Genomic DNA, 16,522 nt, shown 5'->3' on the forward strand with positions numbered 1-16,522 from the left:
TCTCTAATTTAATCAAACAACAACTAATTATTTTGGTTTCTAAAATTAATTTTTATTTAATAATTTTCTTGTAGTGTTATATTTGTTTGATTGTATTTATTTTGGGATGAAAATAAGATTTGATAAATCATATTTTGAATTAGTAATGAACCTATGTGTTTTTTTTATAAAAATGTTTTCATGTTAGGCATCACCATGCAACTTGACATCTTACATAGGCTGACACCTCAAGTAACAACAATCATCTGCCATCACATGAAAAAAATATTATTAAAAAAAATTACAAAAATATGGGGGGACTAACCCAAAACCCATATGTTAACAAAAACGATATATAGGTAGATTATACCTATTCATAAAGAATTCTAAGAACAGACTAGACGGAAGCCTATTATACCAATGATGATTCTCTATGAATAAATCCTAAATTAGCCAACTTATCAGCACACACATTCCTTTCACGAAAAATATAAGTAACCCTAAACCTGATTTTCCCACAATAATTAATACAAGTATTTCATCGATTCCGAAGCATCCAAGGAACATTTGTCCTAGCAGTAAACACAGCAGAGACCAAAGCAGAATCACATTCCAACAAGACATTAGTAAGCCACATCTTTTGAGCTTCCTCCATAGCATGTATAACCCCATAAAACTCAACAACTAGAGCAATCTGAACTTCAAGGAACGCAGAGAAAGCTCCAATAATATCTCCTATGCTCCCACGAAAAATACCTCCACAAGTAACAAGACCAAAATATCCCCTAACAGTCCCATCAGTGTTAATTTTAACCCAGCTCGGTGAAGGAAACTCCCATCTCACAGGAAGAGAACGAAAAAATTTACCAGTACGAGTATTAATACCAAAAAACTTGATCACGTTGAAATCCAACATATCCTTTTTCATATATGTGTTTGAGAAAAAATGAAATAACCTTATAATTTTGACTAAGTTCTTAATCCAACAAATCATAAAACATGGAGAAGTTGTGTTTTACAGACACAATATAAAAAGAGCATAACATGCAATGTGTAAATGTTTTGTTTGACATATGATAAAGCACCATGTAGATTTCCACTTCGCCTAGTAAGTGTTATTAATGATCAGATGCTAAGTGCAAACAATTTTAAGCTAAGGTTACAAAAAGAATATTCTCGAGGTTTAACCCTATGTTGCAAGGAATGTATTCACCATCTGCCACCAAGATGATCTGCGCCAAAATAAAGTCTACATCAAAGATCAATATGATATTGTTAGAATATACGGCCTTAAACAAAAGGGGGTGAATTGTTTAAGAAAGATTTTCCCAAACTTTAAATGTATAATGAAATTCAATGCATAATTACTGAGAAAGGAATCAAGGAAACAAAGAAACAAAATTGTTTTAAGTTGATATCAGAAAAAATAATCGATTGTTTCTTCGATTCAATCAGTTGTTTTTATCAACAAAATTAAAAACAACTTAAAAACATAACTTAAAGAGTTAAGGGCAAGAGATAAGCACACAAGCAGTTTATACTGGTTTACTCTTACACCGAGAGCTACATCCAGTCCCCAGAAACTACTCGGTATTCCACTATGCAATCAAAACCAGATTACAAACACCACACACCAAAGTAGTGCCCTTGAATCCCACAAGAAACACACTACCTTTGGCAAACCACACCAAGAGTGTTGATCTTGAACACCTTAAGAACACACAACACCCCTTGGCAACACAAATACAGAAATACAATAATCAAGGAAGAAGGGAATAGAATACACCTGGGTATTACAAAGCTTAAACTTCAAGAATACAACCCAATCATATTCCACACACTTAAGAATGATCTAAAGCTCTTTCAAATCTTGGAAAAACTGTTTCGATAAACTCTTTTTCTTACTCCAAGATTAGGAGCGTAAAACCACCTTTATATAGACCAACCAAGTGGTCAAAAGCATTTAATAAAGGAGCCAAGGTAGTTAGGATCATTTAAAATAGATTAAAACCACTTAACAGAATTCTGTTGAGGGTTTTAGAAAAACAATCGGTTGATTTGTCAAAACAATCGGTTGAATTGACTTAACAGCAAAGTCAAGCTTTTCAAAAACTACTAAGGTAAAACAACCTGTTGTTTCGAAATTTCAACCTGTTGTTTCGAAATTTCAACCTGTTGAAATTTCAACAACTTTTTATAAAACCCTTTTTTTCAAAAGGTTAAAGATTCAAATGAACTTGGATCATCTTAAGGAGTGAATTAACAAGTTTCAAACAACCAGACAACACACACACACAACAACAAGGTCTTCAAGCTTTCCACTTGAATTTGGAGACATCAAAGCATCTTGTGCAACAGATACAAGCTAAAGTTGCATTGTCCGCCAACCATCTGACATAAGCATATGTCAATTTTGTTCAAACTATTTACCCAGTAAGGTGTGAACTTTTATCATAGTTTGGTGCAAAAAGTTATGCTACCTAGGAAGATAAGTATTACCAGTTATCAAAGAGAAATTAACACCTCCTGAAGCTTATTCAATGCTTCTCGATGAAAAAGATTCTTATGGCTACATGGGAAGACACAAACTCAAATTGTAGAGCTGATGAACCAACTTATGTCATACGACAATCACATATGAAGAGGTACAAAGTAAACATTTGTCTATGTTTTTTCAACTTTTGATTATTCATTTAATGATGAAGATAAGGATGATCTCTTTAATGATGATCTTCTCAGCAGACTGTGATGTATAAAAAGTTAATAACCTTGAAGAGAAAAGTCATGTTGTATGCATGATTCAAAAAAAAAATGAGAGTTCTAAAGCTCAAAATCTTTTCATTTCAATTTTTAGAGATGTGTCTAATAAGTTTTTGGGCTTAGATCTTCAAGGAAAGAGATATCAAAATATTTTTTTTAAAACAAAAGGAGTTTATGTTCTCATTGTGGAAAATGTGGACCCCTCAAAGTGTAGACATAAAAGAAAAACTCCTAAAACTAATAGGAGAGGACCAAAAAATAGCATAATTCCTCCTATTACATATTTGCTACACGGGAAGAAGTCAGGAACTAAGTTGGTTCTTGGATAATGGATGCTCGTGACACTGACAAGCATAAAGTCTACATTCTTAGACCTCCAAAAATATGACAATGACAATGTATCCTTCGTGGGGGCCAACAGAGGTAAGATATCCAATATTGGATTTGTATGAATATCTTCCATTGTATTTATTAAAAATGTTGAAAGGCTTAGATATAATCATATGAGCATAAGTCAATAATGTAATGGTGATTATATGGTCTTTTTTAACAAAGATACATTTACAGTATTATCATTTGATGGGCAGGCCACCTTTACTGTCAAACGAAAAAAACAATCTCTATCAAGTTGATTAGTGGATCTCAATAAGCAAAAGGTCACCTACTTGCACTCCAAAGAAAATGAAAGATATTTGTGGCATACAAAATTAGGGCAATAAACTTAAAACGCATTTCAAAGCTTTCAAACAAAAACCTTGTAAGAGGATTTCCTAATCTTTCATGAAAAATGCATTTTCTTTGTAAGGTATGCTAGAAGGGGAAGCAATTAAAAAATTCTTTTAAATTAAAAACACTGTTTCCATTCCTAAACCCTTAAAACTTCTGCATATAGACTTATTTGGCCCTACGAGAACCTTAAGTTTAGTAGGAAAGAAATATGGTATGGTCATTATTGTTGACTACTCCACGTATACATGGGTTTCTTTCCTTGTCCAAAAGAGTGAGTCTTTCTGTGTGTTTGAGATATTCTGCAAAAGAGTACAAACAAAGCAGGGTTTCTATATCTCGAGCATCAAAAGTGACCATGAGACTGAGTTAAAAAATGTAGAGTTTCAAATGTTCTGTGAGTCTAATGGGATACAACACAATGTAGAGTATTATTAATGATCAAATGATAAGTGTAAATAGTTCAAAGCTAATTTTAACACGAAGAATATTCTCGAGGCTTACCTCTATGTTGCAGGAAATGCCTTCACCATTTGTTGCCAAGATGATCCACACTAAAGGAAATTCTACATCAAAGATCTCTTGTGGTATGAGCTACAAGTGCATTGTCCACAACTATCCTAACATAAGTATATGTCAACTCTGGCCCAACTATTTTCTCAGTAAGGTGTGCATTTTTATCATATTTTGGTGCAAAATGTTATGCTACCTAAGAAGATTAATACTTCCAGCTATCAAGGATATTGTGTGAAGAAAAAAAAATAACATTGTTTGAAGAGAATTCAATGTTTCTCAACAATCAACAAGCTTATATAAAATGGTGAAAAGATGAAACCATTCAAATGAGTTTAAAACTATTCAAAAGTAGAAAATGATTACAAAAAGTACATTCTTCTTCAGCTGCCTATGTTGAATACTCTACCTAAACTTCTAATTTCGACATTTTTTACTCCAGAAATATTAAAAAACGATGAGTAATAATTACTTGCACAGAGTAATTTCGCTCAATCGATGCCATGATCACTTGTGTAGTAGTGATTTTCGTTCAAACGCAAATTTTTAAGCTAAAAATCTCTTTGCCTATTTTAAGAAGCTAAGTAGTTTAATAAAAAAAGTGTCTAATTCAAGCTAGATATGCTTGACAATTACGAGATTATATGATATGTATATATATATATATATATATATATATATATTCAAATATATAAACATATAACGTAAATAGAATTCGTAAAAAGTATTATTTTATTAAAATCTCATAAAAAATGAATATTTATTTAAAAATAAAATAAAATATTAGCATCATTTATGAACTAACAAATTATAAGTGTAATTTGTGGCTTTTATAAATTTTACATAAAACAGGTATAGTAAATAAATTTTAATATTATACCTATTAAAATTTAGTCTACCAAACGTAAGGAATGTAAAAAGATTCAATACTTAATGAATAAGCTTTTCTCTAAATACTTATAAAATAAAAAATAAATAAGAAAAAAATAAACTGATTCTTAAATTATAATTCATTCATGCATGAATTAAAAATAAGCTTTGAAAAACAAACACAATATATTTTAACATAATATAATTTCTATTAATTAATTTATTTCTTTTATTTTTTTAATAAATATTTATAGTCAGCTGAATATATTCTGCATTACACAAATTAAAATAAAAAATATATTCTAGATTAGACAAAATATAAATTTTACATTCCACATGTATATTCTAGTACAAAATTTATTCAATATTGATAAGCTCTTTTGTCATTGTTTGCAAAATTCTTTCTCAATTATTTGTTGGGTTTATTTAATCGTTATATAATTTCTACAATAATTTTATAATACATTGGTTGGTTATGGATTTTTGAAGTGCTCCTCGATCTCCCATGTACATAGTCCTAAATAAATTGTATTTATGGTATTCATGGGAGACAAATATTAATAGTGGAAGTTTTGCTAATAACACCTCTAAAGCATGGGTGAACTGATAGATCCTGACAACAGGAAAAGCGGGAGAGAGGGATGCAGATCTGGTGGAGGAGGAAGAATGAGATGAAATGAAGAAGAGAATGGCAAACTAGACATTTCACAACCATATTGGCTGCAGCTTGAAACCATGGGGTGCAGAATGCAATATTCACAAACCTAATGTGCATTTAGGTTTTATGGGCCATAGTCATAGCTGTTTTAAGAACCACTCTTAACTCAATTAAGGATATTTCTTGCCCCACCTATATATATATTTCGTCTTGCACTCCATAAATAATAAAGTTCCCAATTTGCCCTTCCCAAATTGTACAATTTTTTTTTTCTTGAAGAAAGACTTTTAAATTACACAATTTAAAATTTATTTTTGTGTTCAAGATTACAAAGTTCAAAAGCTATTCAGGTTGTACATCCTGAAAACAAAAAATGACTTCCTATGTAATTCAAAAACTAAAATAACTTCTAAACTATATAATCTGAAAACAAAAAATAAATTTTGAATGGTATAATTTCAAAAAAAAATTAAGAAAAAAATTATTTTCAAATTATGTAATATAAAAGTGAATAATGATTTCTAGATATGATATCTCAAAAATACTTTGAATTCTAATTGCTTAATTAATAATAATAATAATAAAATGGAAATTTGCATGGGATTGAAGGATGAAAATATGGAGTGGAGGAAGGAATGCCCTCACATAACCCTAACCCTAATCAAATCCATTACAGTTTTTTAAGAACTGTCCATGGAAAAATAAACAATTAAACATAGGCAAATTCACAAGAGTATGCTGATCAAATTATTATAACTTCGATAGCACTATTTTAAGTTTATTTTGATGTAATTTTATATAAAAATACCATTTAAAAGATACTTTATAAAAAGATCATGGACCTTCTTTGAACTAGGGCTTTTGTCCACTTTTTGACTTATTTGTCGATTTGCAGTCCTTAATTTTATTATTGTAGTATACTATATACTAGACCAAGACTAGTTCACTGTTTTATTTCTTGGACTGATCAGTACAATCTGATTTTGATTAGAATAAAAGTATAAAACTAAAAATAGTTGTTAATTTTAATTTTTTAAATTATAAACACCTTTTTAAATAAAAGTATGCAAGTACATCCTAAATCCTAAAAAATAAGAATATAACTAGAAGTAACTAAATAAAGTAAGTTGTAATAAGAAAAGTTTTGGTTTTAGTAAATAAAAGTATATAGAAAAATGAATGGTTGTTAAAGAAGCCGAGAAGCACCCTTAACACACAATTGAAAAACATTCACGTAGCATGATGTGGCAGCAAATGTCTGACGTGGTTTAGGATTAATGATGTGGCAAGTCTAGTAACAAAATGAAAATTTTAGTTAAAATTTTCATTCCCACTCAGTTTTAATGGAACCAAAAATTTCAAGTTAGGAATGTTCTAAATGTAAGTTGTGCAATAAAAAAATAAGTGGTTACCTTGGTTTTACTAAATAGAGACCTGCATATGAGTTTATGAACAATTCTAACTCAAGTGCACAATTACCAAAAACTCAACCAACTTTATTTATTATCTCCACTCAATACATTTTCATTTCATTTGGTTATGTAGTAAGGTGTTTATGAAAGCAAAATCCACCAACTAAGGAATTTTTAAAACTTAAGTCATGCAGTAAAAAATAAGTGGTTACCTTGATTCAATTATGTGGACACCTGCGTATAAGTTTATGAACAATCCTAGCTCATGTGCACAATCACCAAAAACTTCACTAACTTTATTTGTTATCTTCATTTAATGCATTTGCATTTCATTTTGTTATGTACTAAGGTGTTAATGGAAGTAAAAGCCACCAACTTAGGAATGTCCTAAACTTAAGTGGTTACCTTGATTCAATTATGTAGATACCTGCATATAAGTTTATGAACAATCTTCGCTCATGTGCACAATCTCAAAAAACTTCACCAATTTTGTTTGCTATCTTCACTCATTTCATTTGGTTTTGTACTGAGGTCTTAATGGAAGCGAAAGCCACCATCTTAAGAATGTTCTAAATTTAAGTTATGCAATAAGAAATAAGTGGTTATCTTGGTGTAAGATTTTGTACAATTGTAATTCAACATCTTATCCATAGGGTCAGGGAAGATGATGGTAAGGTGACAATTGTTTGTTTAGTGTATGTTAGTCACAAATATCTTTAATTTGTTAGATTATAAATCATTGAATATGCCCTTTAGTGGCCTTTTTAAGTGTGTTGTTACTCAAATATTAAAATGTCAAGAATATGAATTAAGTTAACATTTTACTCTATAGGGCACTTGTCTGAAATAATGGGACAAATTCGACCATATATCGTTTAGGTTCATGGATTGGTCATTGACAATTGTTGCTTGGGATGTAAATAGTATAATTTCTTATGTATTGTAATGAATTCATCGTCACCAAATATAAAGAAATGTATTGTCACCTAGTTTGTGTATTTGGTGACTTGAGTGTAACTTTTTGTACAATTATAACATTTTGTAACACTAACCCTCAAGATCAAGGCGACAATAAGGAACATGACCTACCTTTTTGTGGTGCTTATTTATAATTGTAATCTTATTGGTATTGGATTGTTCTACAATATAATTAAAAACATATCAGAATTCTATTGTTATAAATAGAAACGATTATGAAAAAGGAACCATTGTTAGGCATTCTTATACAAACAAAAGTTGGTCACGAATATCGTATTTCAAACAAAGGGGAAGTCAACATATATCCTTAATGATTTATAACACGAATGTGAACACACTCCAAAAACAAACATAAATAAAAACATAAATAAGTGCTTAAATGATGAAGACAACATTTCTTAAATTTTGTAATTACAATATGACAATAGTCTTCTATTCCTTTTATCAATTAATTTACAGTTGTCAAGTATTGTTTTCCTCAGTCTAAAAATAACAACATATCAAATTTGTTATCCAAGTATAAAAACACCAAAACGAAATTACACCATCGGTATCATATATCATGCACCCTGCACAACAAAAAATCAATCAGTCACAAGAATCAATGTTGTCATTTACATTGCAAAACAAAAAAATAAAGTGTCTAGTTTACACAAAAACACACTTTAAATATCAAGATTACCATATTTCTGGAATAACAAATCAAAAGCTATTACCTATTGTTAATTCCTAAATATTCCTAACAACATACCATGCATTATTGTTCAAAATACAATGCAAATATTACTAAGCAAATAATGGAATACAAACTTCACCTTTAAAACTAACATCGCTTCCATCTTTTTCTCAAATACATAGTCTAAGGTGTTTGACAATAATGCATGCTCCAAAACCCAAATCTATATCATTAAAATCAAATTTGAAAGTCATCATAAAAATATATAGACTAATTATGAAAACATTCTACAAATTACTTATATATCACACTTTGGAACTTACCTACAACAAGTAAACTAAACCCACAACATACAATTGTGATGAATGTCCTGGGTTGATACAAATCAAAACTCAACACAAAAAACCTACCAAATATTCATAAACAACACTCACCCAATTATTCTTACCAAGTTCACCTACCTTTTCTTTTTACATACCATGATTTTTCAATTATCACATATGTTGAGAAAAAGATCCTGATAAATCCTGCAAAAGTTACCTCATTTGATATATGCTCATACTAACCTTAATTCATATTTTTCACATATATAACCTCATACTAACCTTAATTCATATTTTTCACATATATAACCTCATACTAACCTTAATTCCAATTGTTCACAACTATGATTGAGCCTTCATCATGGAATTAAGCGTATCAACATCCTTAATTATTTCAGTGCTAATTTGTAATGATATACTGGATATGTTTTAATATTTGAATTTTTTGGCTTATATTTAATGTGTGCAAAGTAATTTCACTGGTGACTGATCCAACAACTAATATTCATTTTAAGGTTAACTAAGTTATGAAATAAATAAATAAATAATAAACTTCTTTCTTTTATACCTATTGTCTTAACATCCTTATGGAGAGGGAAGGATTCATCGTCTTACTTCTTATTCTAGAGCTACATAACCATGAAGATTCCTATATATTTAATTTCTGTACGACATTCACGACAGATTCTCATTGGGGTTCGTATGACCATGAGCATTATACCTTCATTGCAGCAACTTGGAATCTCAGTAAAGCATTTCGAATCAACCTTTTGGTCGGTAAGAGCAATCACTTGTTTTATCTTTATGTATACAGTTTTACTAAGGCCTTCCTATGTTAGTCTTGTCTGTTGTCTTATCCTTTTGGAGCTGGTGCTATTTGTGGACAGTGCCTATGTAATAGAATCTTGTATTCTAGTACACATCACATTCTTACAATGGATGACAGCATATTGCAGAAGGGGGTTAGTGAATATATAGGTTCTCTCATCTCTTGCTCAAACTTGTTAAACATTTTTTATATGTGCAGTAAGTTCCAATTACTATCTCATTCTTTGGTATTCTTTATTAGGCTATAGTACATGTTGTCACATGTAGAGTAACTCAGCTTAGCTTTTGTCCAATATGTTGTGATGTGTACAATAGGTGGTTGGATAATCAAAACTACAAAGGTTTTTTTTTCTAACAAGATCAATTTCAAGGGTCAATTATTCTATATGAATAGAAGTAGAAAGTACCAGGGATATAGGCAACCTGTTCAAAATAAGATCAAAGACAGTTTAAGATGCATTTTCCTTGATAGGAATGATGGTGAAGAGTTATTAGAAGCAAGGAAAGGTTATTGTTACTTAGTATAGGAGTAATAAAGTTGAGATTTTTGCATATTTAAGTTTTTCATTTCTCTTTTGCATTATAGTTATCTTCTTGAAGTGCTTTGCCACTCCTTTTCTTCTGTTAGTTTAGTTCCTTCTACCATTGACAAATATAGCTTTGATATATGGTATCACTTGATAAAAAATACATTATTATTTTATTGTTTTTCTTCCATTTCAATTTCAGATTTTAAGTCTAATTTTATTTTCAGTTTGGTATCATCATATTTAAAATAAGATGTATTTTTAGAGGAAAAACTTATTATAGAAGGGCAGTACAAAATCTAAATTGTATTAATTAAACCTATACAAAGGGTAGGAGCAAGAGTGGTTGCCCTTTTAACTTCATTGATAAATACATACAGATAATTCAGAACATTTTCAGTTAATTATGAAATATGTGAGTTGAGAATTGAAACTTGTTTTATTTGTTGTAACCAGTTAAAGTTGTATGCCTAGCAAGTACTTACTTTGCTTCAAATATTATTATCATCTTTACAGTTGGAATTGTCCATGTCTCCCTTCAAATTATGTATCTCTCGAGATTGCTTTATAAAATTATGTATGTATTTATGTATATATATATATATATATATTAATGTAATAAAAATATGAATACAAATATAAGGAAATCCATATTAAGTGTTTTGAGTGATGAAAGGCTTTTTATTAAACATGTTGATAATATGTTTTTAATGTATTTTTATTATTTATTAAAATTTATTCAAAAGTCATATAGTTATTAGTAAAATTTATTGATTAAAAATTGAGATTCATTTATTATATAACTTTTATTTAATTTGAACCACTAGCAAACCTGTATTGCCAAAGACATTGATTATCTCCAAATGTAAAAAAGGACAATATCTACAAGTTTCTTCCTAACCTGTAATACATTAGATTAGATTATGAATTATATTTAACATTTGCAGGTTCTTTATTTATGATATGCACAAGATGAACCCACATATGTGAATGAACAAAAATGATTTTCTACAGTATATTTGGCATTATACATGGATCAGATGGAATGAAAATCTAATTGAGGATAAAACAAACAAGGAGGACAATACTGAGTGACAATATAAACATATTTTTGCAGACAAGAAATCAGATGTTACCTCCTCCAAACTTCTAGCCCAGAGTGATTTTTTCTTTAAGTGACTAATTTGCCTCTTTTCACTTTTAATTTCTGCCTTCAAGACTGCAAGGGGGATCACCTATATGATAGGGTTTAGGGAATACATAAATACAACTTAATATATTGAAAGGTAAATTTTTTGAATCAAAGTGACTTTTTCTTCAAACATGTGCAATATATATAATTAACAATCATTTAGGCCTTCAGCCAACACTATGTAGTTCTGGCTTCAAACAAAAAGAAAAACAAATATTAGAAAAAAAAAACAAAGTAGGGGTCTTGGAAAATGTTATCTGTCTGTAAAGCATTAAAATTTAACAAGAACATAAAAGACAAAAAATAAGATACAACTAAAGCATAGTATATAGATAACTAGTGTACAAATCCTATATTCATTTCAGAGTCCTTGATGAAAGAGTTGTTGATGCTAGCATATATCTTTTAAACATTTCGAAATCGATTGGATGATCAGTGTGAACCTTGCCCCAAGCTTCTACACATTCGTCACCGACTAAAATGATGGCTCTGTTTTCAACAACAATAACATTAATGCCAAATTATTCTTCACTTTAAATTAAGTCTCTAAGAGCTTCAGATTTAAGATTAATAATTGCTACATACAAAGACAAGATGAATATTATGCTATGGCCCATTGATAGCATTGAACAAATCCCTCTTTGATCCTCCAATTCACACGCTGAAAATCTTGTTGAAGTTTATCCCAAGCATCTAATTCATGGTACAATTTCTGCGGCTACAGACAATTGTTTTCCAATTTTAGAATTAATTCCCAAATAAAAACAAAATATTTAGTTGAATGAAAATAAGATGCATATAGAACTTCATTTCGGCAAAGTAATAGAAAATCTAGAAGATCAAGTAACTGCAAAATGGGAGAAAATGAAGACACCTCAGGTAATTTAATAAACAACCAATTTATATAAGTACTATATACAACATTTCCACAATTACTTATAGCAGTATATTCCTTCAATAACACGTAATTTATACAATCAAAATAAATGAGTAAAGATTAGATTAATCAAGAGGGTATCATAACCATCATATTGGTTTCATTTCTAAAACACGTGTCATTGTGAAATTTTGGTACGTATACAATTCCAAATTTACATGATTGGTAGTTACATTCTAGGTTCATAATAGAGAACATAATCAAAATGAATAGTTAATCCTTTATATGTACCTACAGTTACTACAGAGCTTAAGCAAGTTAACTCAGAAACTCCCATTATAATTTTGTAAATCATGATTCCTGTAAAAGGTATTAATTAGGATCCGGACAAAGTGATGAAAAGAAAAAAAAATCATAATGTAATTGATATGTATGCAATATAAGGTAAATAGTTTGAAATCCTTCAATAATTTCCCCTATAATGAATTTCTGCCAAAATTACAAAAAGAAATCCATGGATACTGTATTTCCTATTAGAGGACAATCACTCATTCAACTCGTTAAAAATGTTGAAAGTTGGCTTTATTAGAAATAATTTATAAATTCAATTACCCACTTGACTTGCTTATTCCTAAAATTGCAAATTCTTTTACCAGGAATCCCTTTCCTTTTTAAGTTTTCTTACATCATCAGCTTCAAAAGTTACTATTACCAGTTATTAACACAAGGAATACAATCAATACAGTAAAATGAACCAAAGTCATCAATCCTTGCTTTATTGATTCGGCCTCACAAGAGCTCACACAAACAAATATCAACTAGTGAAATAAAAATAGAGTAATAGTAATTAATACCTGTGGTGGGTTTCAGCAATACCCATCAATGTAAGACGATGGCTAAAGGCACGACCAAGTGTGAGAGCTTCTTCTAGTGTGAAGCCAATCGCTTTTCTAGTAGCCCAGCCATGTGTTCAATCCCCTCATCTCTCATATTAATAGCACCTAAGGACAAAAAATATGTTAAGGAATTTTCAATTCCTAGATTCCAACAAATGCAAAAATGGTTACACTGTTAATCAATTATAAGCTTACCGTTTCCGGTGATCGTGCTTACCCTCAGACCAGCAAAATCGCCCGATTTGAAATCCGCGATTGTAGTACTGCAGCGATTACTATCCCAAATTTCTCAAAACCCTAATTTCTCTAAACCCTTCGTGGGTTCTCGCACTACCAAATACCAGAACGTCGCTTACCGTCCGACGAACGCGGCTTACCCTCCGACAAACGCCGTTTACCCTCCGCTCGATTTCTAACATCGTCGCTTACCCTCCCACGGACATTCCTCCGCTCGACTCAATTCTAAGACCATTGCCACCAACAACCGCCTGATTCCAACACCGCCGCCACCAACAACAGCCCGATGCTCCCTCCGCATTGAGAAATCCAACTTCTCACACCGTTCTCAAACCTAAGTTTCTCCGCTCTCAAAGCCAAATTCTAACTCTCGAAAAACATTTCTCTGCAAAATTTTCAAATATTATATCACATTACCAAACTGTCCTTGCCACATCACCATATATGGCATTACAACAATGCCCTTTGCCACATTCTGACCACGTGGACAGAGTCAAAAGTGTAATGCGACAGAGGGTTTTCGTTCTAAAGAAGCAGAGGCAAGGGTTTTAGGAGGTTTTAAGCAGACCATAGCATCTGTTCTCTCTTTCCTTCTTATTGTTGGTGCTGTATCTTGCGACGCAACCACGATGTCCACACCTCCGAAGGACCAATCCGATGCGAAAGCGCAGGATCTCCCTGCCGATCCGGCAGGTTCGGAGTCCCCCCAAGCAGAGGAAGAGGAAGAAGAAGGAGAGTGCGGGTTCTGCCTCTTCATGAAAGGGGGCGGCTGCCGCGACGCCTTCATCGGATGGGAGAAGTGCGTCCAAGAAGCCGAGACCAACAACGATGACCTCCTCGAAAAGTGCGCCCATGTCACCGCCGCGTTGAAGCAGTGTATGGACGCCCACTCCGACTACTACGAGCCCATCCTCCGCGCTGAGAAGCTCGCCGAAGAACAGGCCATTGTTGAATTCGAAAAGGAAAACCTAAATTCCCAGCAAGACCAAAAGTAAGACCCACCCCCCACCCTCCTGTTTTCCTTTCTTACAATAATTGGAATGCCCAATTTTCTCTTACTTCATCTTAGTTTATTTTTGCTTCATGACAAGAGTACATGATCTATGCCTGTTTAGCTTTAGGATACCCAATACTTCAGTTGCTCGTTGTCACGTTAGGTTTCCTTCTGTTAATGATCGGAGGAGAATACATTACTGTTGATTTTGCAATGTTTAACTGCTGGAACTGGTAGTCAATAAGAATTAATAAGGGAGAAGTGACTTCACTTCCTTATTCTCAAGTAAGAGCTGTTACTTAGGATCATTTTTTCGACTGACCGTTGTGTTTAAGAGAAGAAAATAAAGAGGTAAATTATATCGGTTTCTTTTCACAAACTATGTATCTAGGTAATGTTTTAATTTGTGGTGATTCGTAGTCGCGGTTTTGTTGTGGGAAATTGTGGACAAATGTGGCTGCAACTATAAAATAAGATGAGAGAACTTTTGAAAGGGTTGAGATGGATAAATTAATTTTGACTTGAAGAAAAATGAGTTATTTTGTCTTTTTGTTTTTTCTTCTCCTATAAGTACTTTTTGGAAGTTTGTCAATCTCAACTCATTTAACTTTAATAGAGGTAAAAATGAAAAAGTTTATTTTAGCTTATGAAAGAGGTTTGATTCATTTTACCATTTTTTTCTCTTATTAGTGTTTTTAGCTAAGTTAAACCAAATTAGCTGCTGTTTTATGCTGATTCTGCAAATTGAAATTCACATTCTTTTCCTTGAACAGCAGGATTTCTGCTTTAACTCTGTAGTTCTGTTGTATTTCCATTTCCATTTTGAAATAAATAAATAGTTTGGCTTTGATTAAGTGTGAATTTGCGTAATTTGTAGCCTTTTTGTTTTGCCCCAAATATCTTGGTTTATACAGTGCTGATGAAAAAAATTGAAGTTTCTAACCTCAATTCTGTGGTTAGTAGAATTGGTTTGAAGGAAAGTAAATCTTCTTAGCCTTTTTTGTTGATTATAGTTCTTAAAAATGTGCCTACATTTTCACTTTAAAATTGATTTACTTTATCCTCCAAACAAAATCTTTTTCGATTCAACTTTTAGCATACCATCCTCAAATTCATATCAAATTTTCAAACATCAGTTATTAGAAATAAACTATATCAATGTCAATAATAATGCCTCTAAAATCTTGACTAAATGGACTTTGTTTTAACTGAACAGAATGTACTCTTCACAAAAAGAATAAAATGGTCTTTGACATATATTGATGGAAATCTTGAGGATGAAAATATAATGTTTGAGTTAATGACCTTAGAAGTACATGAAGTATGGATGTTGAAGCTTGGATATTTGAATTACAGATCTTCTATAGTAAAATTTAAAATATTAGAGCAGTGTTGATGCTCATTCTGATTACTAAAAATCCATTCTCAGGTCCGATCATGTTGTTGAGGAAGTAGCCACCATTGAGTTGGTGAAGGAAAAGGAAAATTTATTGCCTAATGAATCCCAAGCTCCTTCTCCTTCTAGTCGAGACCCAAAGTGAGACCTCATTTCATTGCCCTTTTATTTAAGTTTCTTAACAAGCTGGCATACCTGTATTGTCAATGCAGATAGATTACAATCATTTGTAACTGACTCATTTTTTGTCACAATAATTGGAATGACAAATATTTTCTTGGATTAAAGCTGTATCAATTTCCAATTTTTAACTTGCGGTATGGTTCTGTTGTATCAGTTGTTATTTTACTGTCTGGTCAGTGATTCATGCCATGTAACAAAAGTGTGTGCTCTATGCGTGTCTAGTTATGTTTAGTTTAATCCACTCTAGGTTAACAAATATTCAGTTACCGAATGTGACGTTGGGATTCTTGCTTAATGATTCTTTTATAATTTTATAATGGTGGGATTGTTTTGCCGTTGATTTGCCGAATTAAAAATTGCTAGAGGTAGTAGTGAAAAAGAAATGAGAAACTGCTATTCTCAATTAAGAGCTACTTTGGAAAAGAAATGACGCCAAAAATCTTAATGTCGCAACTGAAATTGCAGTTGCGGACTTGTTTCTGAAATCTTGTATCTGA

The 16,522-nt window shown here is 31.5% G+C and overlaps 1 protein-coding gene across 1 annotated transcript; it reads left to right on the top strand.

The window, feature by feature from the left end:
- Positions 1-14,081: 14,081 nt before the first annotated feature.
- LOC137811534 (uncharacterized) lies at positions 14,082-16,129 on the top strand. The gene is made up of 2 exons (XM_068613324.1): positions 14,082-14,443; positions 15,876-16,129. Exons 1-2 carry the CDS (start codon positions 14,082-14,084, stop codon positions 15,985-15,987), a joined length of 474 nt encoding a protein of 157 aa, XP_068469425.1. The 3' UTR covers positions 15,988-16,129.
- Positions 16,130-16,522: the final 393 nt, after the last annotated feature.

This window comes from Phaseolus vulgaris, chromosome 2 (assembly GCF_000499845.2).
Source record: "Phaseolus vulgaris cultivar G19833 chromosome 2, P. vulgaris v2.0, whole genome shotgun sequence".
Classification (NCBI taxonomy): domain Eukaryota; kingdom Viridiplantae; phylum Streptophyta; class Magnoliopsida; order Fabales; family Fabaceae; genus Phaseolus; species Phaseolus vulgaris.